This window comes from Primulina tabacum, chromosome 5, assembly GCF_025594145.1.
Source record: "Primulina tabacum isolate GXHZ01 chromosome 5, ASM2559414v2, whole genome shotgun sequence".
NCBI classification, from domain to species: Eukaryota; Viridiplantae; Streptophyta; class Magnoliopsida; order Lamiales; family Gesneriaceae; genus Primulina; species Primulina tabacum.
Window position 1 is genome coordinate 40,574,896 of NC_134554.1, and position 24,646 is coordinate 40,599,541.

General features: G+C 36.7%; 2 protein-coding genes and 2 long non-coding RNA genes across 4 annotated transcripts; 1 reads left to right on the forward strand and 3 right to left on the reverse strand.

Annotated features, from left to right (window-relative positions):
• Positions 1–1,602: 1,602 nt before the first annotated feature.
• LOC142545020 (uncharacterized) lies at positions 1,603–3,383 on the reverse strand. Its single transcript, XR_012820197.1, has 3 exons — positions 3,195–3,383; positions 2,499–2,547; positions 1,603–1,789 (listed from the first exon to the last, which is right to left on the reverse strand). It is a non-coding gene; the product is annotated as an uncharacterized LOC142545020 (long non-coding RNA).
• A 9,129-nt stretch (positions 3,384–12,512) lies between these two features.
• Positions 12,513–12,950, reverse strand: LOC142544472 (uncharacterized). The gene has a single exon (XM_075651518.1). The coding sequence runs from the start codon at positions 12,948–12,950 to the stop codon at positions 12,513–12,515; it is 438 nt and encodes a 145-aa protein (XP_075507633.1).
• A 1,055-nt stretch (positions 12,951–14,005) lies between these two features.
• LOC142545021 (uncharacterized) lies at positions 14,006–16,435 on the reverse strand. Its single transcript, XR_012820198.1, has 3 exons — positions 15,554–16,435; positions 14,734–14,841; positions 14,006–14,164 (listed from the first exon to the last, which is right to left on the reverse strand). It is a non-coding gene; the product is annotated as an uncharacterized LOC142545021 (long non-coding RNA).
• A 2,815-nt stretch (positions 16,436–19,250) lies between these two features.
• On the forward strand, positions 19,251–23,076 carry LOC142547681 (putative inactive disease susceptibility protein LOV1). Its single transcript, XM_075656073.1, has 4 exons — positions 19,251–20,363; positions 20,444–20,587; positions 20,770–22,572; positions 22,764–23,076. Exons 1-4 carry the CDS (start codon positions 19,385–19,387, stop codon positions 22,829–22,831), a joined length of 2,994 nt encoding a protein of 997 aa, XP_075512188.1. The 5' UTR covers positions 19,251–19,384; the 3' UTR covers positions 22,832–23,076.
• Positions 23,077–24,646: the final 1,570 nt, after the last annotated feature.

The window sequence follows — 24,646 nt, forward strand, 5'->3', positions numbered from 1 at the left end:
GATCGCGCTTTGATTAATATGATGGAGTTCAAAAGAATTAAATCGAGCCAAATACAAAAAAAATTAAGATTAGAATTCGAGTTCAAATTTTTTTTCGAATAATTAAATATTTTTGGCTCGAATGTTGCTAATGTTTGAGCTCAACTTGAAATATTCTAAGTTGTTTGTGAGCTATTTGAAATATAAATTGAAAATAAAAATTATTTCCGAATTTTATAAGATTAATTCAATTTTATATAAACATCGATACTATCATCATAAAATTGCCAATGGTAAAATGGTAGTTATTAAATGAAACGGAGTAATTTGGCAAATAATAAAAAATTCATATATTATTCATATATCACAATGTCAATTACCAAAATGGACATGGTGATATTGATAAGTACAAAAAAATCATCACTTACCACTAATATGCCCACAATATAGTTATAGATTATATTGAGTTGAGAAACAAAAGAAATTTTGATTTTGATAATAATAAAATTTGTTATTGTATTTCTAACATATTTAATCAAGTATGTAATTACTATATCAAGTTGGAAGCCGAAACTCGAATTTAGCCAAAATGAAAATCTGACGATTATCAGTGTTTTGATGATATCTAACATCTCAATCATACAAATGACAAACGTCGAAACCAACTAATAGAAAACTCAATTTGGGACAAGGTGTATTTCAAGTTATTTGGGCTACATAGGATATTATCTAGACAAACAAATGGTTGCAAGATCAAACGGATTGCACGAAAACAATAATCAGTTGGACATCATAGTTGTGGTATTTTGGTCAGCTTGATTAGCTCGATTATCCAAATGAAACGATTCAAAATGTGTTACGAAACTAAGACGATGACAAATCATATTCACAAGTCAAAATCTGAATCAGAGTGTAAGATGCTGATAAATGACGATGACGATACAAGTTCTACGCACGCAAAATAAGCAATAACGAGAAAAACTGAATGATTAGTTTAGCAGATGAACAAAACTGAATGACCAGTTTAGTAGGTTGAGTTTAGAAAATGAGCAGAACTGAATGACTAGTTGAGTATTTAGCGGGTTTAGTTTAACAAATGTGCAAAACTGAATGACCAGTTGAGTATACTAGCCAAATTGAATGACCATACTAGCATACGAGCCAAATTGAATGATCAGTCTAGCTGAAGAGCCCAACTGAACAAAAACTTCAAAATAAGTTAGGCTCGGAAAAAGTGACCAGTAAGGCGGAAATGACCGTTTCAATATCAGAAACAATACAGAAACTTTCTAAAAGGTCATATTTGTGAGGCTCATTTACTCTAATGACAATTAATGATTAAACAATAATGGTTTGACTTAAAGCTGCAGCGGAAAAAGGGTTAAAATACTTTAAAACGGATCTGAGGGCCTAAAAAAATTCGGCATGACCTCCCTGTAAGTAGGACTTCCCGAAAATCAAACAGCAGTTTATATCAAAATATACTCCAACTAGAGTCATTAAATTAAAAACCCAAGTTAAACAACCTATAGCCGCACTAGCCAGGACTAAGCATAAATTAAAACTTACCAATTACTCACCAGATCAAAAGAATCTCAGAGACGACTCAAAACATCACAAAACCACCAAATACCACTACAGATACACGGGGCATCTCCCCGGCAAATAAAATAAAATACAAGACTGAATAAACTCAAGACATACATAGACTAACTGGGAGACTCCACTGAACAGAACCAAGCAATCCAACCTCAATCCCGAGCTCCACTGGCGGAACCTCGGCCTGATACTGCAAAACGACTCGGGAAATCTACCATGATGCCCAATATCAACCACAACAGCCTCCCCTAGAAAAAAACTGAGGTTAGGATTCTGGTATGAAACAGTCCAACAATAACAACAATAACATAAATCATGCATAATCATATAATGAAATGTGATATGCAATGCATGAAAGGCTCAACGAATAATCGGGATAACTTGAGCCAACAAACGGTACGATAACTCGAGCAACAACACAGGGGAGCTACATCGTCATGCAGCTAAACCGCCCTGCCAAGTATGCGAGGTATGCCAAGCTGTGCTGAATAACAACCCCTGACTCGGCCTACATACAGCTGATACGATATAACAGGATGGCACAACAGAACAAACTAGATGACACAATCTCAACGCTCACCTCAAAAGGCTGCACTAACCATGGGATTTTTCAATCATATCTACTGTCTCATGTGTATAGGCCTATCAGCCACACAATGATCCCGAGATAAACAACAGTGCCAGATAACAACGGATATCAACAATAGGCTAACAAGAACGATATGGCTCAACATGAATGTCATAACTGTATGCCCGATGCTAAATGCCAATAATATGTCATAATAATAAACATAGATCACAACGAAGGGATTTAACAATTTACAACAGTCAACAAGTCATAAACACGATCCATGTAACACAGAATGATAATTAAACATAATTTATGTTTTACCGTCGTATGTAACCGAGCTGTAACATACCTATACCAACTTGAAACTCCAATATCAACTTCTCTTCAAGACCCTCGGCCTAAACAAAACCACAATAAGCTGATCATGAAAACTACAATCCATACCAATGTTCGATTTGGCACAAAAGAGCATAAAATTCGTATCTCGCTCAATATTAACTCAAATCAATATCCGCCAATTGGAAATGAAAGATAACTCAATTATCTAAGTTTCTTTAGTTGAAACCATCTTCAGAATCTCAGTAGATTATTCTCAGAATTTTCAAGAACTCGCTGCTACTTCCGAATTTGCGGACAGAATCTCATACACTGAGCAGTTCCAGAAAAACAAGCATAACTTGCTCAATTCTTAATGGAATTTAACGAATCTTATATCATTACGAGGACAACACATAGCTCTACAACTCTTATTTGAATCACAAGTCCAGAATCCTGAGCGCATAATTGACAAAAACTCGAATTACAGTAGGTGTCCTGCACAGCACAATTGCAGAATTCGATTTTGGCACATTTGGTAGAAAAATAATAACAAATCCGTTTCTTATCGAAATTTGATTATTCTAGCGCCTAAAGAAAGCTAACAAACAGAGCTACAAGTTCTATTTGAACCACAAGTCGAGATTCTTAACGCACAATACACAAAACTTCGAATTTCAGAAGCATAAGAACTGAACTCACCAAAATACTGCACAGAAACAGGGCTCACGAAATGGAGCTTCGATCTGCTCGCTTCCTCGCTCAAAATTCGTGATTTTTGACTTGAATCGAAGCCTAGGATGTTAGGAAGACACCCCTTCAGATCGATCGAGATTTCGACGCCGGACGGAGGAGATATCGCGATTTTGCCACGGTTGCTCCAAGGGTGACGGGAATGGGGTTGAGGGAAATGGGTTTTCTTCTTTCTTATCTCGTTTTCTCTCTTCTTGAATGAGGTAGGTGTGTATTGCATGTATTTAATAATAATGGATCACCAAAATAGTAACCCAAGCTCATTTATCCCGGTCTGAATTTATTTTCTCTCGTGTGTTATTTAAACTCTATATGTATTTTATATCGTTAAATTCTCCGATATTCTAAAATACATATTTTTTTAACACACTTCTTGAATTTATTTGGCATAAATAATTATTTTAATTTACAACTCAATAATTATTCTAATTATGCCAAATTACCGGATAATTAATTACATGGCCTTACACTTCTCCACCCCTTAAAAACAAATTTCGTCCTCGAAATTTCTGTTGATACACATACATCTTACACACAATACGAAACCAACAATACATTATTAGGAATCAAACAGATATGGATAAGATGCTCTCATCTTCTCTTCTGTTTCCACGTTGATTCTTCTACACCATGCCTCGACCACAGAACACGTACAAGTGGAATAACTTTATTGCGTAAAACATTATCTTTACGATCCAAGATACAAACAGGATACTCAGTATACGATAGAGACGGATCAAGTTCAACCTCATCAGGCTGAATCACATGAGACGGATCGGGCTCATACTTACGCAACATAGAAACATGGAAAACATCGTGGATGCCAGACAATGACTGGGGCAAATCCAAACGATAAGCGCAAGTCCCAATACGCTCAACAATCTTGTAGGGGCCAACAAAACGAGGTGACAACTTACCTCTCATACCAAAACGAACAACACCTCTAAACGGAGAGATTCTCTGAAACACAAAATCTCCAACTTGAAATTCTAGAGGTCGACGACGTCTGTTCGTATAACTAGCTTGACGATCTTGAGCAGCTTTCATTCTCTGACGAATCAACTGGACTTTATCATGCATTTCCTGGACAATCTCAGGTCCAGTCAACTGCTTCTCACAAAATTCATCCCAACAAAGAGGTGATCGACACCGTTTGCCGTACAAAGCTTCAAAAGGAGCCTTACCAATAGTCACCTAGAAACTGTTGTTATATGAAAATTCTACTAGTGGTAAAGCTTCCTGCCAACTGTCTTTAAAATCCATGACCGCTGCTCGAAGCAGATCCTCGAGTGTCTGGATCGTACGCTCTGTCTGACCATCGATCTGAGGATGGTACGCAGTACTCATCGCAAGTCGTGTACCCACTTCTTTTTGAAAACTAGTCCAAAACTTTGATGTGAATCTAGGGTCACGATCTGAGACTATTGCAACTGGAACTCCATGAAGTTTCACAACATTTTCAATATACAGACGAGCCATTTTCTTGTACGAATACGTCCTCTCATATGGAATAAAGTGTGCCGACTTAGATAATCTGTCGACAATCACCCAAATGACATCGAAATGACGAGAAGTACCTGGCAAATGCGTGACAAAATCCATAGCCACGTGCTCCCAGTTCAACCGAGGAACCTCAAGACTATGCAGTAATCCTCCAGGTCTCATTCGTTCTGCTTTGACTTGTTGACAGATCATACAACGAGACACAAACTCAGCCACATCCTTTTTCATATTCTTCCACCAAAACTGAGGCCGTAGAATATGATACATTTTCCTTCCTCCTGGGTGGATACTATATCGAGTACAATGAGCTTCTTCAAGGATGGCTGTACGCACTTCAGGAATATCTGGGACAACCAATCTACCATTCAGACCGAAGAGAATCATCTGAGTGAATTGAGAAACCAGATTGGTGTCCTTGAGATACTAACTCATAAGATTTCAGAACTCGATCATCAGTTTTCTGAGCTGACTTTACAATCTGAATCAACTCTAGCTCAATAAAAATCTGAGACACACAAACAGAATTACCTTGGACTTGAAAATTCAACCCAGAGGTGCAAATATCCTCTCGTAACTTAAAAACACGAATCGAGGATAAATTAACATCAACAACCTTACGACTCAAAGCATCGGCAATGACATTCACTTTTTCTAGATGATACTAGATCTCACAATCATAATCTTTCAAAAGATCCATCCAACAGTCTCTGTCTCATATTCAGATCTGACTGAGAGAACAGATACTTCAAACTCTTGTGATCAGAATAGATTACAAATTGCTCCCCATGCCTCCAAATCTTGAGAGCAAAAACAATAGCAGCCAATTCCAAGTCATGAACAGGATACTTAGACTCATGCGGTTTCAACTGACGAGAACCATAGGCCACAACTCTGCCATGCTGCATCAGTACACAACCTAATCCTCTATTTGATGCGTCAGTACAAACAACGAATCCTCCAGAACCACTTGGAATGGTAAGAACTGGTGCAGAAGTCAATCTCTTCTTCAACTCAACAAAACTTGACTCACATTCATCAGACCAAATGAATCTCTGATTTTTCTGAGTCAGTTGAGTGATAGGTCTAGCAATCTTTGAGAAAGTTTCGATAAATCTCCGGTAATAACCAGCTAAACCCATGAAACTACGAATCTCTGGCACATTGGTCGGTCGTGCCCAGTTCAGAACTGCTTCCACTTTACTTGGATCGACAGAAATACCATGTTGAGATATGACATGGCCCAGAAACACAACTCTATCTAACCAAAACTCACACTTGGATAGCTTGGCGTACAACTGCTTCTTTTGAAGAATTTGAAGAACTAATCTCAAGTGTTTGGCATGCTTGACCGACGATTTCGGTTGGGAATAAATCTAGCAAGCTGACTAGGTCAGGTTTTAGTAAATGGATGATGAGTCCAAGTATCGATCCCATAGAGACTAATATTTAATCACTAGAATTTATATCACTTAACTTAAGCTAGACAAAATAAATAAAAAGATGATATGTGGATTATTAATCTAAACTTTAAATAAAATAATTCCAATTAAAAACGAGGGATTCAAATATCAAGGAGGGATTCAAATTCAAATAAATAACTAAGACACACAACGGTACCAAACTCTACTATGTTGACACGTGTTTAAATTCAACTAATTATTTAATTCTTGACAATCACGGTGAAATCCCCAAATTTATTTATTAAACGATTCCTCGAGTTAATAAATCTATTTAAATCTAACAGTCCAATTATTTCTAATTGAATTTATTTAGATCTAAATGCATTAAATATTCGTGAAATTTTAGTTTTCACCTAAAACCGCACACTGAAACCGAATACTATTTCTAGTCAGTTTAACCATGTGTTGATGACGTTTTGTTGCTATATTTAACCAATCATCTTTCGATTTTTAATTAATCAACAGACATGTAAATAGGTGATCAGGTTATTAACAAGAAATATTAAACCAACATCAATCAATAATTAAAATCAAGAAAAATAATATATTGAAAATAAACCAAATATCAGAAAAAATATTGTTTGGCCCTATTGTGGTCTTAGCCTAAAGAAAATTATTCCATGAATTCAAAATAGAAGTGAAAAGTCATATTTAAGTTCATAGAAGAAAACAAAATTAAGGATGAGTGAAAGGAATTCTCAATAATTTGTGGCGTGTGTTGAGGAATTTATCCAGCTTTTGCCTCTGTCTTCCTCCCTGTTTTTTTTCTCTTCTTCCTTCCTGGTTTTGTCTTTCGTTAGTCTTCTGTTCTGCACTTCCGTCTTCTCTCTTCTGCCTCTCTCCTCTGCTGTTATGGATCTCCTCCCTACTGTTCACTTCCGTTCTCTTTCCTTTCTTCTCTCTCCTCTACCTCTCTTCTTTTCTCTCTCTGTTCACGTCTCTGTACGCTTTCTCTCTCTCTTCCTCCTTGCTTCTCTTCCTCTCTCTTCCGCGCTGATTTTTTTCTCTTTTTGCGCCCTCTTCTCCTGTTACGCTTCTGCCCCTTTTTATTCTTCTCAATGAGCCTCCTCTTTCAAATATTTTAAGCTCATGTCAAGTATAAAAAATATAGATAAGATATTTATCAATATTTATATAGATTTTTCTAAATTTTCAATATTATCAAGGAATGAGAATATTTTATTTCCTTTCTTTTGATATCTCGTTTCCTTTGAAATTTTATAAAATCATCTTCTCTCTCAATTAGGCATTTTTTCCTCTTCTATTCAAATCTACAATCAGTATAAAATTAATTAAGATAAGCACAAAATTAGGGATAATAATTCTAGATAAGCACAAATATTATAAAATAAAATCCCTAAAATCTCTATAAGATTTGGGCTTATCAATCCCCCTACACTTAGCTTTTGTTCGTCCTCGAACAAATAAAAGAATAAAAATATAACCGAGGAATATTCAATGATTCACCACAAAATTGATACAATCAACACTTTTCAACCTTCCAAATTCCGTCACACTCAATCAAAAGATCACAATTCAAAAATCATAAAATTCACTTTCGTTGCAACTTTTAAAAAAACTCAAGCATTCACTAGAAAAGATCAAGATAATGAGACGTGTGTAGTGTGGAAGTCAAAACTCATATTCCTCAAAGGTGTTTTAGTACAAGGAGTGCTCATATTTTCTGAATTTTTTTCTAAGAAACTTTCCATAAGCTTGTCTTTCATACCTTTTTCCACTAAATGTTGGAGGAATATGACCCGGTCAATAGGTTTTTTTAAGCTTATAACGTTAGGCCACGGCTCACGGCTACAATAAAGGTAGGGATATTCAAAATGAGAGAAAATAAATAATTATTTCTTCAACGCATTCCTTCATCTCTTATCTTCCTCCTTATTGAGTTTCATCATCCTCCATCTAATTTTTTCATATTCCTTGTACTTTCGTTTATATTCCCTTTTTTTTTCTTCCTCCAGCTTTTTTACAATCTTCAACAACATTCCCTTTTAGTTTTTTTTTTCAATCACCACATCATACAACATTCATTCCTCCTCCTCTTTTCATTATGTATATATATATTTTTTCATCAACTACTTTCTCATTCTTCATGATTTTTTTCAAACTCCTCCAATTTTTCTTATCAATTATCAACACATGAGAGTAATTGCAAATTTTAAAGCGCTAAAGAGGTTTATTTCTCTCAAAATTAAGGTAGGTGAATAGTGTATGAGTTAAAATTGGGTAGTTGATGTGGGATTTTGAAGGAATACGAATGGGGGCTAATTGTATGTCTTTGACACACTCCATTCGATTTATTAGGCTCAAAAGGGGATACTAAGGATATAAATGATGCATTGGGTAGGCTCGAAAGGCTCAAACAGTCCAAAACTCGCCTAAATCATCCCTAAGTCATTCTCCTCCGTATTTTCGCCTCGAAAGATAATCAGACTAAGTTCTAGATTATTTCTTCTTCTTCTTTTTTCTATTTTTTCCAATTTTTTTATTTTTTATGAGCTCACCTCTTGTCAATTCACGATTAATTCATGTAAGTATGACCTAAAGTGCATAGATTATGTCTCAAAATATGATACAAAACTAGTTTGTGCTCAAATCCTTTGGCTTCAACTACAGCTCATCTCAATCAGTTCTAGGTGTGATTCAATCTCTTGAGTGATCAAAAATCTAGAAAATCAATTAGTATGTCATGTAATCACAAGTGCAGTTTCTCAAAGAATAACCAGAAAAATTTTCATGCTCGAGGATTAAATATTTAAGCATATGCTAAGTGTTGTGACGTGAAACCAAACACAAATTCCTTCCCACACTTTATACTTACACTGTCCTCAGTGTCATGTCATTCAAAAGGAATATAAAATTTAGATGCAGAATAGTAAGAGAACACTTCCCTGGCAATGTTGCTTTAGGTTCCATGGAGTGGTACATGGGGATGGTAGAATTCCTCACTGCTGGAAATATTTTATTTCAACAGTTTAGCTTTTCCAGAATCGAAATCATCTCATTTCATTCCAATATTCCCTACACACACCAAAATCACATAAGATTAAACTAACCAAATAAAAAAGTAAAAATAAAAAAATAAATGAAACAAAATAAAATAAATCATTGGGTTGCCTCCCAACAAGCGCTAAATTGATTGTCTATAGCTAGACAATGGAGAAACAGCCTTCAAATAGCGGCTTCCGCCCATAGTAAATATCATACAATATTACATATGGGTCTTGATTGTGTGTGCCCTCAAGCTTGGCATGATATTGACATTGTAAGCTCGTCGCTCCAACAACACTCGGCAAAAATTGATTATTAGGGGAAGAACAATCCAATCCATGATAAAGCTCGTAAAAGATATAATATTCTTGAGTTTGGGTTGATGGAAATAAAGAATCTGCTGGTGGAATATATGATAAAACCCTATATGAGTTTTAATCATTCGCCTTTTGTTCCTCTACATCCTCCAACTTCTCTTCTGCCTCATTTTCGCATAGAGATTCCTCGAAGAACTCTTCTTCCTCCAGCTATAATACTTGTGGAAGTTCAGATTCATATGAAGTTTCTACATGATTTGAATCACTCTCCAAACCTTTATTGTTTGAGTTGTCATCATTCACCCATACCTGATTGGTCATTAATTGATCGAAAAAAATCGCTTCGTCCTCTTGGTGGATTTCGGACACTGGTTGCATTAAAAGCTCAATCTGTTCATCGATGAAACACAAAGAGTTGACCATCTTCTCCCACTGGGCCATGATTTCATCTAAATGTGCACTACGCTCTTCTTGTTGCTCAAATGGTTGGTTTACAAAATTGGGGCAAAATTGTGGAGGATATTGCTGACTCGAACCCTGCAGTGAAGGATCACAATGTCAGTGGTAGTCGAAATCTGCCATATCATTTAACAAGTGCATCGCACTGTTGTATTTTCTATTAAATAAGTGACTACCAGTTGCCAAAGCCACATAATTTACCCAACTTCTTGTTGCCTCATCCAAACCAAAATAGAAAAATTGAATAAGAGTGTAGTTTGACAAATCATGAAACCGAAAGTTGTTTGCCAGATCATTGAATCTCCCCCAAGCAGCATAGAATGGTTCTGAGTATTGTTGCGCAAAATTCGTGAACACTCCCCGATGATTCATCTCGAAGTACCTCGCAATAAAATAAATATAATTAAATAAATTAGATAAAAATCGATGAATTTTTTTTGAAAATAAAAAAAATAGTCTAGTCTCAAGCAAATATTTTATTCTAATATTAAATAAATTAGTCCCCGGCAACGGCGCCAAAAACTTGACCGACGATTTCGGTTGAGAATAAATCTAGCAAGCGGACTAGGTCAAGTTATAGTAAATGGATGATGAGTCCAAGTATCGATCCCACAGAGACTAATATTTAATCACTATAATTTGTATCACTTAACTTAAGTTAGACAAAATAAATAAAAAGATGATATGTGGATTATTAATCTAAACTTTAAATAAAATAATTCCAATTTAAAACGAGGGATTCAAATATCAAGGAGGATTCAAATTCAAATAAATAACTAAGACACACAACGGTACCAAACTCTACTATGTTGACACGTGTTTAAATTCAATTAATTATTTAATTCTTGACAATCACGGTGAAATCCCCAAATTTATTTATTAAACGATTCCTCGAGTTAATAAACCTATTTAAATCTAACAGTCCAATTATTTCTAATTGAATTTATTTAGATCTAAATGCATTAAATATTCGTGAAATTTTAGTTTTCACCTAAAACCGCACACTGACACCGAATACTATTTCTAGTCAGTTTAACCATGTGTTGATGACGTTTTTGTTGCTATCTTTAACCAATCATCTTTCGATTTTTAATTAATCAACAGACATGTAAATAGTTGATCAGGTTATTAACAAGAAATATTAAACCAACATCAATCAATAATTAAAATTAAGGAAAATAATATATTGAAAATAAACCAAATATCAGACAAAATATTGTTTGGTCCTATTGTGGTCTTAGCCTAAAGAAAATTATACCATGAATTCAAAATAGAAGTGAAAAGTCATATTTAAGTTCATAGAAGAAAACAAAATTAAGGATGAGTGAAAGGAATTCTCAGTGATTTGTGGCGTGTGTTGAGGAATTTCTCCAGCTTTTGCCTCTGTCTTCCTCCCTGTTTTTTTTCTCTTCTTCCTTCCTGGTTTTGTCTTTCGTTAGTCTTCTGTTCTGCACTTCCGTCTTCTCTCTTCTGCCTCTCTCCTCTGCTGTTATGGATCTCTTCCCTACTGTTCACTTCCGTTCTCTTTCCTTTCTTCTCTCTCCTCTACCTCTCTCTTCTTTTCTCTCTATGTTCACGTCTCTGTACGCTTTCTCTCTCTCTTCCTCCTTGCTTCTCTTCCGCGCTAATTTTTTTCTCTTTTTGCGCCCTTTTCTCCTGTTACGCTTCTGCCCCTTTTTATTCTTCTCAATGGGCCTCCTCTTTCAAATATTATAAGCCCATGTCAAGTATAAAAAATGTAGATAAGATATTTATCAAGATTTATATTGATTTTTCTAAATTTTCAATATCATCAAGGAATGAGAATATTTTATTTCCTTTCTTTTGATATCTCGTTTCCTTTGAAATATTATAAAATCATCTTATCTATCAATTTAGGCATTTTGCCTCTTCTATTCAAATCTACAATCAGTATAAAATTAATTAAGATAAGCACAAAATTAGGGATAATAATTCTAGATAAGCACAAATATTATAAAATAAAATCCCTAAAATCTCTATAAGATTTGGGCTTATCAATGCTCTTTCCTCGGACTTGGAATAAACAAGAATATCATCGATGAATACAATCACAAAACGATCGAGATATTTACGAAATACACGATTCATCAAGTCCATAAACACAACAAGAGCGTTGGTCAAACCAAAAGGCATAACCAAAAATTCAAAGTGTTCGTATCTCGTGCGAAAAGCTATTTTCGGCACATCTTCTTGTCTAACTCGCACTTGATGGTAACCAGAACGGAGATCAATCTTAGAATACACCGAAGTACCTTACAACTGATCAAATAAGTCATCAATCCTAGGGAGTGGATATTTATTTTTGACAGTAAACTTATTCAGTTGCCGATAATCAATACACATCCTCATCGTTCCATATTTCTTCTTGACAAATAGAATCGGTGCACCCCACGGTGAAGAACTTGGACGAATATAACCTTTACTCAACAAATCTTGTAATTGTTCTTTCAGCTCAACAGGAGCTAAACGATATGGGGCTCGAGATATGGGTTCATTTCCTGGCATTAATTCGATACTGAACTCAACTTCTCATTCTGGTGGAAAACCAGGAATCTCTTCTGGAAATACATCAGAAAACTCACAGACTACAGGAATATCAGAAATCCGTCGCTCATCTTGCGATAGATCCACAGCATAAACCAAAAAACCTTCATGACCAGAATCTAACAATCGATTCATCTCAATGGCAGAAACTAGAGGAATATTGGCTTGAGAACCACGGCCATAGAAATTCCATTTAGGAGCAAAGCTAGGCCTGAAACGAACTATTCCTCGATAACAGTCAACAGTGGCACGATTTGCAGTCAAAACATCCATACCAACTATACAATCAAAGTCATGCATAGGTAGAACTATGAGATTCAGATATAGAACATTTTCATCGTGAAACAAAACCGCATTGGACACCACATTATCAGTGATAATCATTTTGCCCATCGGAGTAGCAACAGATAGATTGGAATTCATACTAGTTATGCGAAACAACGAATGCATGAGAAACAAAGGAATGTGATGCTCCGGTATCAAATAACAATCATGCTCTAAAACCACATAGAGTGCAGTTACCAGTAATGATAGTACCTGGAGCTGCCTGAGCCTCATCCTCAGTCAAGGCAAATACATGAACAGATGACTGATTCTGTTGACCACCTTGCCCTCTGCTCTGATGCGAAGGGCGACTAGGCTGATGGGAAGACTGGGACGCTACTGGAATTCTATTACTTTGAGCTCCACTACCCGCCTGGGCTAATTTCCCCGTCTTACTAGGACAAACTCTAGAAAAATGACCCGGACGACCACAATTATTACAAACCCCTTGAACTCAAACACACTGATTACTGGAATGCTTGTCTCCACAGTGATCACAGTAAGGTCCACTATAACGATATCCACCACGGTTCCCTAAACTCCCTGAACTCGAAGAACTAGAACCGGGCTTCTTAAATTGCTTCCCACGTGGACGAAGAGATGCAGAACTAGATGAACTGAATTGTTGCCTCCCCGACTGATGATGTTGGGTAGAAACTCGATTTCCACTCCTCTTAAGACTAGCTTAAGCCTTTTTTGCTATTTTCACTGCTTCAAGATAATTCAGTGGCTTACCGGTAGAAACAAAAGGGTGCAGATGATCGTTCAATCCTTCAATGAAACTTTCGACGACAGCAACCTGACTCACAGCAACATGAGGAGCATATCTCAGCATAGCATAAAAAGAATCTACATACTCCAGCAACTTACATATCTTCTTGTTTCAGGTTATGAAACTCAGAAGCCTTAGAACTGTAGAATGATGGAAGACAATAACTCTCCTTAAACTTCAGCTTGAATATATCCCACGATGGAACAATCCTCTGAGCATCTAAAGTCATCAATGTAGTAGACCACCACATTTTAGCACGATCTTTCAACTGATGCACAACTAATCTCAATCGACACTCTGGAGGATACTCGATCAAATCAAACAATTCCTCAATCTCAGAAATCCATAATTCAGCTTTCTCGGCTCCCTCCGAACCACTAATTCATCCATCCTAAGCTGCTCTAGCTGATCAGCAGCTTGCTCAACAAAAGTATCATCAACAACACGGACACGAGGTCTACCACGTCCACGACCTCGACCACGACCTCGACCTCGAGCTAAAGGAATCTCAACAACATGAATTTCTCCACCTCCCTCCATTCTATACGATAAAACACCAAAACAATTAGAATGGAAGCAAACAAAACATATAACCACATAAGTATGTTGTCAAGTAGCATACACAGGCGCAACAACCATTTATTGCCAAGACTCAAGTGTCCTAGACTCTAGTTCGAGCGTATCCCAGTTTACGCTCTGATACAAAGATGTGAGGCCCATTTACTCTAATGACAATTAATGATTAAACAATAATGGTTTGACTTAAAGTTTCAGCGGAAAAAGGTTTAAAATACTTTAAAACGGACCTCAGGGCCTAAAAAAATTCGGCAGTGACCTCCCCGTAAGTAGGACTTCCCGAAAATCAAACAGCAGTTTATATCAAAATATACTCCAACTAGAGTCATTAAATCAAAAACCCAAGTTAAACAACCTATAGCCGCACTGGACAGGACTAAGCAGAAATTAAAACTTACCAATTACTCACCAGATCAAAAGAATCTCAGAGACGACTCAAAACATCACAAAACCACCAAATACCACCTACAGATACACAGGGCATCTCCCCGGCAGATAAAATACAATACAAGACTGAACAAACTCAAGACATACATATAGACTAACTGGGAGACTCCACTGAACAGAACCAAGCAATCCAACCTCAATCCCGAGCTCCACTGGCGGAACCTCGGTCTGATACTGCAAAACGACTCGGGAGATCTACCATGGTGCCCCATAGCAACCACAGCAGCCCCACCAGAAAACAACTGAGGTTAGGATTCTGGTATGAAATAGTCCAACAATAACATAAATCATGCATAATCATATAATGAAATGTGATATGCAATGCATGAATGGCTCAACGAATAATCGGGATAACAGGAGCCAACAAACGGTACGATAACAACTGGAATAATGCTCGAGCAACAACACAGGGGAGCTACATCGTCATGCAGCTAAACCGCCCTGCCAAGTATGCGAGGTATGCCAAGCTGTGCTGAATAACACCCCTGACTCGGCCTCCATACAGCTGATACGATATAACATGATGGCACAACAGAACAAACTAGATGACACAATCCCAGCGCTCACCTCAAAAGGCTGCACTAACCACGGGATTGTTCAATCACATCTACGGTCTCATGTGTATAGGCCTATCAGCCACACAATGATCCCGAGATAAACAACAGTGCCAGATAACAACGGGTATCAACAATAGGCTAACAAGAACGATAGGGCTCAACATGAATGTCATAACTGTATGCCCGATGCTAAATGCCAATAATATGTCATAATAATAAACATAGATCACAACGAAGGCATTTAACAATTTACAATAGTCAACAAGTCATAAACACGATCCATGTAACACAGAATGACAATTAAACATAATTTATGTTTTATCGTCGTATGTAACCGAGCTGTAACATACCTATACAACCTTGAAACTCCAATATCAACTTCTCTTCAAGACTCTCGGCCTAAACAAAACCACAATAAGCCGATCATGAAAACTACAATCCATACCAATGTCCGATTTGGCACAAAAGAGCATAAAATTCGTATCTCGCTCAATATTAACTCAAATCAATATTCGCCAATTGGAAATGAAAGATAATCAATTATCTAAGTTTATTTAGTTGAAACCATCTTCAGAATCTCAGTAGATTATTCTCAGAATTTTCAAGAACTCGCTGCTACTTCCGAATTTGCGGACAGAATCTCATACACTGAGCAGTTCCAGAAAAACAAGCATAACTTGCTCAATTCTTAATGGAATTAACGAATCTTATATCATTACGAAGACAACACATAGCTCTACAACTGTTATTTGAATCACAAGTCCAGAATCCGAGCGCATAATTGACAAAAACTCGAATTACAGTAGGTGTCCTGCACAGCACAATTGCAGAATTCGATTTTGGCACATTTGGTAGAAAAATCATAACAAATCCGTTTCTTATCGAAATTTGATTATTCTAGCGCCTAAAGAAAGCTAACAAACAGAGCTACAAGTTCTATTTGAACCACAAGTCGAGATTCTTAACGCACAATACACAAAACTTCGAATTTCAGAAGCATAAGAACTGAACTCACCAAAATACTGCACAGAAACAGGGCTCACGAAATGGAGCTTCGATCTGCTCGCTTCCTCGCTCAAAATTGGTGATTTTTGACTTGAATCGAAGCCTAGGATGTTAGGAAGACACCCCTTCAGATCGATCGAGATTTCGACGCCGGACGGAGGAGATATCGCGATTTTGCCACGGTTGCTCCAAGGGTGACGGGAATGGGGTTGAGGGAAATGGGTTTTCTTCTTTCTTATCTCGTTTTCTCTCTTCTTGAATGAGGTAGGTGTGTATTGCATGTATTTAATAATAATGTATCACCAAAATAGTAACCCAAGCCCATTTATACCGGTCTGAATTTATTTTCTCTCGTGTGTTATTTAAACTCTATATGTATTTTATATCGTTAAATTCTCCGATATTCTAAAATACATATTTTTTAACACACTTCTTGAATTTATTTGGCATAAATAATTATTTTAATTTACAACTCAATAATTATTCTAATTATGCCAAATTACAGGATAATTAATTACAGGGCCTTACAATATTCTTGTGTCTAACCTACATATCATTCTTGGAGCCTACAAATACAATATCTTGAAGAACAAATACAAGCCTTGGAAGAGGATTCAAAGCATGAGCAGCCTACACGAAAAAACTAGGTAGAATGAAAATAAGTCCAATGTGAGGATATATTTGAGAGATAAATATACTGTAAAAGATTAAATCCTCACACACAATCACTCGCATATATACATGAAAATTGTGCTTCAAAGTTTATTTGAGTGAGTCTTTACACAAAGACACTAAAGATTGTGCTTGTAGTCTTGGCGTAAGAAACATTAAATATTATGCGGAATGTGATGTTGCAGCCTACAATCGAGAATGTACTAAGAGTTTCAATTATGTAAGAGATAAGTTCTAATTTTAAACGACTTTGTACAAGGAGTCGTACGTACAAATCAAATTTTTCTAATGGATCATTCCCTAGGGGAAAAATGGGTGACACAAAAGTTTTAAATCTCCGAACATCCATAAACAAATTCGTGTCTATTTATTTATTATAGTTATTTATTTGTTACTATTTTTAAGATGTATTACTGAAATATTTTATGTGTATTTCAAATATCAAAATATTCATACCAACGTTTGATAAAATGCTTTAACCAAAATGTTTTACTCATCCAACTTGCATATCTTTTAAATGCTTTACTTAATGCTTAATTAGTTTTTACGAATGATTATTTTGAGTATCTTCCGCTTGGTTTGAAAACTAAACTCGATTTAATTCATCAGTGTTTAATATTTCAAAACTGAACTATTGTAGTTCAACGATTATCCCACAGTCGATCATATCAGATTATATTACATTAACAAAATATTAAACACTAAAATAATTTGAGATCGAATTCCACCGAAAAATATTGAATATATTTAAGATTAACTCGAATGTGATAGGTTAAAATGTAGGAATCGAAAATATTTTAAATATGGTAAAAAAGATTATAAACCAACTTGATTCATTTAGAACTCTTTACCATACTTCCTTCTTTTATTATACTTACAATAGATTATAAGTAATTTTATTTGATTATTTATTATGCAAAAAAGGAAAAAACTAGATTTAAACATGAAAATAAACTTATATCATTACCGATAAAATAATTAAAATCTGGGAAAGAGTTATGAGATTTAAGTAAACTCGCTCCACCATTATATATATCTATATATATTATATATATTATTGATAATACATTTATATTTTTAATTATATTGAATAATAAATACCTTAATTCATAATGTTAGGATCAAGAGAATGGTTTAGAGGAGGTGGATAAACAATATCAAAAATTCCAAAACTAATTTGGTTGGGTTAGCATGTAGTTGTAACTCTCTTTCAGTTGAGTGTACAATAAACCAATAGTAGAATACTTTGCAGAAAGGCTTACTGAAACTATTTGAACACATAAGATAGCTAGGACAAAAATAGTTTGATTATCAAAATGGTATGACAGATAAATTTTTATGCATGTTCGGAGATTTGAATAACTCATGTCATTCATTCTTCCACTTAGGTAAGATTTCATTGGAAACTTTGGTAATTATAAGTAATTTGCAACAACTCAATTCAACATTATTTATCTCTTCATACTGAAACTCTTAAACATTTCTCAATCTTAAACAAATGATCAGTAGGAGACTTAATGTCAATTACAAGTATTTCAAAATAAAATATACTAGTATGAATTGATCATCATGAATGATCAGATATAAATATTTTGAATGTGTACTAAATAAATAGTTCGAACAGTTTGACTCTAAAGAGCTTGAAATTCAAAATAATGCTTCGCAAATAGGATTGTTCGACCTTTGAAATTTAATTTGATCGATCTATTTATTATAGTCTTCGATCTCAACGGTAATGAATTTCAATCTGATTCATTTTCAAATAGAACGGTTGTTGTGTCATGTCATTGTCGTTTCTGATAGATCATATATCTTGGATAGTGCAATGAACTCTGACATTCTAATGGACTGATAAAGCTATTATGAAATATCTAATCAGATATTTAGTAAGGCTCCGAAAATTAACGAAGAACAACCTCATATAATGTTCGTCAAACCCTAACTGATTCAGTTAGATAGGGTCATCAATTGTCCTATAATAAGTGACCCTTGAATCATTTAGCTTCAAATTGATCAGTTGGATTGACGATCAATTTGGCTCATGAAACATTAACACATAAATTATCAGTTTCTCTTATGAATTCAGTTCGATTAGGCTGTATTAATTCTTCATAAATTTCATATCCTTTGTTAATCATCCAAAACTTAATTGATGCAACACATAATTTTAGTTCATAAAATGTTACAATTGAAATAATTTTATTGTATTATGATATTTTTATATTTAAAAATATATTATTATGATTTTTATATATGAATTGGATATAAATTTATATAATTTTTTTTTAATTGTGGGTTCATGTGGAATTGAACACGTCTAAAGTGAGGAAGGGCAGACCTAAACCCGGCCCTCAGACATGAGCAGATTCCATTCCAGCACACGTTAACGACGACTTGTGGAAAAAAATATTATATCAAAGTCAACTTTTCTCGAGTAAAAATTTTCACATTTATTTCGAAAAATTTGTTTTAGCAAAAAAATTGCTTCTGGTTTTACACCAGCAATGGATGTATACATAGCAATTTATGCTATACAAAGCCTTCTTAATGAGCTGCTAGAGGAAGATTTAAAAAGCTTGACAAAATTACAAGGTCGAATGGAGCTTATTCAGACGAATCTGTCCAAGTTAATGTCCATTTTGGAGATTGCGGAATTCGGTCAAGAATCAGACGAAGGAACCCGAAAATGGGTTGAAGAGACAAGACAAGCTGTGTATGAAATAAAATTCTTACTTGATTCATCAAGAAAAGAAGGAAGCGTTTTCAAAAGAAGCCACAGTTTCAAGGATGTTGAGTCGAGAATCAAGGTTGTTGAGGATAAGATCACTGCCCTTGAATCAGATTCACGAGTTCGACATATAGAACCGAGGCAGCTGCGAATCCAGAAGCAGAGGAGAACACAGTTGCATCAGGCAGTGCCGGATTTTGTCGGCCTTGAGGAGGATTTGGAGGCGTTAGTGGAGCGTCTGGTGGGAGATGATAGAGTTCAGGATTCGCAAGTCGTGTGCCTTATTGGGGAGACTGGTGTTGGTAAGACGACCCTGGCGAAAAGGATTTACTATCATGAAGAAATCAAGAATCATTTCCAAGCTTTTGCTTGGATCTATGTATCTCAGCAATGGAAGCTGGAGGATGTCCTGCAATGGATTTTATTCAATCTCGAGCCGGAGAAGGGGAAGAAACCCGATAGAGTATTTAAAGTTCACGAGCTGGTTAACGAGCTTTTCGGCGTTCAACAAAGGAAACGATGCCTTATCGTGCTTGATGGTTTATGGTATAATGGATTCTGGGATTTACTCAGACCGGCCTTTCCGACCAAACAAAACCGAAGCAAAGTTCTGATCACAACACGTAGCGTAGAAATCGCTGATCACATCGATCAAACTCACGTGGGATGTTATCTCTACGAGCAAAGGCGTTTAAACGAAAAAGAGAGTTGGGAGCTACTTAAGAAGAAAATCGGCCACAGACTTAACATTGCGGGTATCTTTTTGGGACCAAATTTTTCATCAAGTTCAGGGAGTTTTCCAATTTATAAGTTTTCCCGATGCATTGTTTTACAGGAGAATACGGTGAGTATGACGATGAGGATGAGAATGACGATGGAGCCTCAAGTATACAAAGCTTTGAGACATGCGCGTCTGTTGAGGAAGAGGACGACTCCACTGATTTTCTTGATATATCTACTCCAGAAGACGGTATTCAAGGTATGGTGATTAATTCGATACCGCATATATTCAACATACGAAGTCTATCCAATAAAATACTTGATTGGGGGAGAAATGTTTGAAACAATATGGCTTAGAAAGCTTATAAGTTCTTAGAAACGGTGAGCCCGGAGTTCCATTCTTAAATGAGTCCTAATCATGATCGTTAATATACCTTACAGACCCCAAAAATCAGCTAGAGGTGGAGACAGTAGGAAAGGAGATTGTTGATCGGTGTGCAGGGCTGCCACAAGCTATCGTGCTGCTCGGGGGAATCCTAACGACTAAGTCTACAATAACGGAATGGAAAATGGTGCATCAAAACTTGGATTCATATTCCAGAAGAGGAAGGAGCTCTCAAGAAAAAGCAGGAATACGTGATGTTTTATCACTGAGTTATCATGACCTACCATATCAGCTCAAGCCATGCTTCTTGTATATGGGAAACTTTCCCGATGATTATAAAATTTCCACTCGGAAACTCTACTTTTTGTGGGCTGCTGAAGGCTTTTTACCATCAGAATCAACAGGTGGCAAGAATCAAGAATCGATCGCGGACACAGGGGAGAGTTACTTAGGTGAACTAGCTCAAAGGTGCATGGTTAAGGTGGTGGTGGACGAGTTGACTGGACGATTCAAGACTTGTCAGCTTCACGACTTCACGAGGGAGTTATGCCTTTTAAAGGGCAAGGATGAAAATTTCTTGAATAGGGTTCCTTTTAGCCATGAAACAAATTCGATAAGTTCCCCATCTTCGTCACCTACTGTTGCATCGATCCGTAATGCGCACAGACTTTCCATTGCAGTAGAATATGATTTCAACAATTGTTTTCCTACTGCAAAGCTCGAGAACATCAGGTCAGCATTGTTCTTTTCCAGGCTTAGTGACAGAAGAAATCTTCAGCCTACACTTGATTTGCTATGCAATGAATCTAAACTTCTAAAAGTGTTGAGCCTCGAAAGGTTCGATTTTGGCAGAAAACTATCCAAGGCTATTGGGGATTTGGTCCACCTAAGGTACCTGAGTTTAAGAGGTTCAAAGTTTCATGAACTGCCACATTCCATAGGAAATCTGAAATACTTGCAAACGCTTGATTTACGGTTACCATTTTCCATATGTTTAACAATTCCCAATGTCATACGGAACCTGAATCAGTTGAGACACCTGTATCTCCCTCCATCACACACAAGTACAGAGAAGTTGCAGCTATGTCATTTATGCAACCTGAAAATCCTTAAAAACTTCGATACACGTGTCTCGGACTATAGGGATATCTTCAAACTAACCGCACTTCAGAAACTGTCTGCAGTAATAGAACTGGAAACCGAGAAACTTCAGGCAGTGTGTATATACCTAAGTTTGAATTCTACTCGTCTAAGAGACTCCTCTTTACGTGTCCGCCACTTCTTCCAGTCCGAAAGAGAGTTGAATCTCCTGAAGCAACTTGTGGGGTGCGGTACTCTTCGTAAACTAGATTTGATTGGTACTATGAATAAGCTACCCGAACATGGCTTATTCACTCGAAGCCTTGTCAAATTAACCCTGAGAAACAGCATGCTCAAAGAAAATCCAATGGCTACACTGGAGAAGCTGCCTAATCTGCATTCCCTTTCGCTACGTAAGAATGCAGTCGAGACGAATGAGCTTCATTGTACTTCTCAGGGATTCCCACAACTAAGAATACTTGAAATTCAAGGGCAGAGAAGCGTAGAAAATTGGACAGTAGAGGAAGGAGCAATGCCTAAACTTCGAAGTCTGAAAATTGATGAATGTGTCAAGTTGGAAATGGTTCCTGAAGGAATTAGATATATTGCAACATTGAGGGAATTGGTGATTGCTAACATGCCTGATTCCTTCAAGAACAGGGTTCGGGTGGTCCAGGAAGAAGTAGGCGAGTCTTCTGCAAGAACTGAACGTAACTTGTCAGTCAAAATGTTTGAGACCAGCCCAGATTACACGACACAACTGGAACATCGGTCACCAGGTACAAACCGACACATACTAATCATTGTCATCATCATCAAATCCATAGATGTAACTCTGGAATTTTGTCAGGAAGTTGAGCGCGCTACTCATCCATCCTAAAAGACCTTCTGTTGCTTCAGTTTTTTTGCATTTTGCATACACCTATATGAGTCGTCCATTGACATGCGTCGTCGTTTTTTCCCCAAACAGGAAGCACTTCTGCTGTTCTAAGAAGTTTTTCTCCAAAAATATTGCCCAAGGAATGGGAGAATGCATAAAAATATGTGCAACAGACAAAATGCAGGAGCGACGTCAAACGATCAACACACTCCAGGAGTCATATTAAGCTTGAGATCCGACTCCCAACAACAAGAACTGCATATGGCAATTTAGTTCTTGTTTGAAGCATATATATATATAAACTATATATATATATATATATTCGCACTATGTTTGTGGAGTAGCTAACTTTGTATATGGTATAGGTCAAGACCTCATAAACACATGGCTTCATTTATCCAATTGAGATTATATTTATTTCTGAAAGTGTAGTTGCTCATAAATGTACAAAAAATAATTGTAAACTAGTATATCAGAATTCAGTGTTGTGAAATAATTGTAAACTAGTATATCAGAATTTAGTGTTGTGCTCGGTGTTGTCAACACCAGTACACAACACCGAGCGGAAATTAATATTTAACACACACGTAAACTTTTAATAAATAAACACCAGTTATTTAAATCATGCACAAGTAAGAATACTTGTGCGATGTCTCATGACAAAAATTCACTAGAAAATTATGTAACTCGTTTTAACAAACCAATACTAGTGAAGCTAACCAACCTAAATTGCTTGACACTCAAGAAAACCAAAATACATCAAAATAAATCAATACTAAAACTAGATGCATAAAAGCAGTGACAGCTTGTGGTCGTGTCACCACAGGTTGTCTTGGACAAGGGAATCCAGTTGCGAATGGCCGTCTTGTGAAGGATAGAGTAAATTGATGTCAAATTGGCCGCTGCAAGGTGCTTGGGGTGGCTTGGAAATTTAGTGATGAGTTCCCCGGTTAGAATCGAAGTAATGGCATCAATGCGCGGGAGTTCATCCTCATCATCTTCAGCTGGAGTGTTGTAGAACTCATTTATGGTGTAGGATGAGAAATCATAGACAATGTCTGACATACACCCAACCAAACTTGGCTCATCTCCCATCCCCAACATTTGAGACCCGATTACAGTAGAATTCAAGGATATGTTTTCGTGCATAGGGAAGAACTTAATTAACAGTTGAACTCAGCCTTCGGGATTGTAGAAAGGTGGTCAAGTTGTATTTGTCGTACGCTTCATAGTCAATATTGCGTTCCTCAATGAATTCTCTGTGTGCATACATGTACCATTCACTCACAGCAAACTCAGAGTAAAATTTTAAGGAGAAGGAAGTAGTAAGATCATAGTCCTCAGTGTCAGTGTTGCCAACACTTGGCTCAACATCGTTCGCAGTTCCTTCAGCATCTTCCCCAGACGCAGCAGCTTGTTCAGAGTCAAAATCAGATCGTTTTGCTTCAGGTATAGACTCAGATTCTGATGGGATCTTCTCGGATGACTCAGATTTGACTTTACCCGATTCTGGCACCGATTCCTGACCCCTTTTTGTGTCTCGCAAACTGTTCAGAAAATCAGCTAGCGATTGTTCGTCCTCATATGATAAACATACCTCTTGAGAGGGATCAAGAGATTGCTCAGGTAGAGCGATAGAGGTGGTGAGGAGGCGGATGTCTTTTTAGTGAGAGCAGGCCGCTTCTGAGCAACCAACTCGTAGTTATCATCAGTGGAGTCATCTCCCGAAGAAAAGTCCGGATCAAGGGTGAAGTAGGTGGCAATGCGCGGTTTCTTCGAATGTGGTAAAATCAGGGATATACCCTGCCTGTCGCTTTGATCGCCTACAAAAAATTGGAGCTTGTGGGGGAAAGGCTCACAGATAAGTCTCGCGATCAGGAGGGTTCTCGATATCGATGGGATTCCCTGGTTCACCCGGAGCAATTTCCTCCATGTGGAATGGGCTGTGGAGCGGCAACCACCATCTGTAATGA

Excerpts from the sequence above, each read along its gene's own strand:
- LOC142547681 (XM_075656073.1), top strand. The coding sequence starts at position 19,385 with ATGGATGTATACATAGCAATTTATGCTATACAAAGCCTTCTTAATGAG. Across the intron at positions 20,364-20,443 it reads CCACAGACTTAACATTGCGG|GAGAATACGGTGAGTATGAC; the intron begins GTATCTTTTTGG and ends ATTGTTTTACAG. Across the intron at positions 20,588-20,769 it reads TCCAGAAGACGGTATTCAAG|ACCCCAAAAATCAGCTAGAG; the intron begins GTATGGTGATTA and ends TATACCTTACAG.
- LOC142544472 (XM_075651518.1), bottom strand. The coding sequence starts at position 12,950 with ATGAATTCCAATCTATCTGTTGCTACTCCGATGGGCAAAATGATTATC.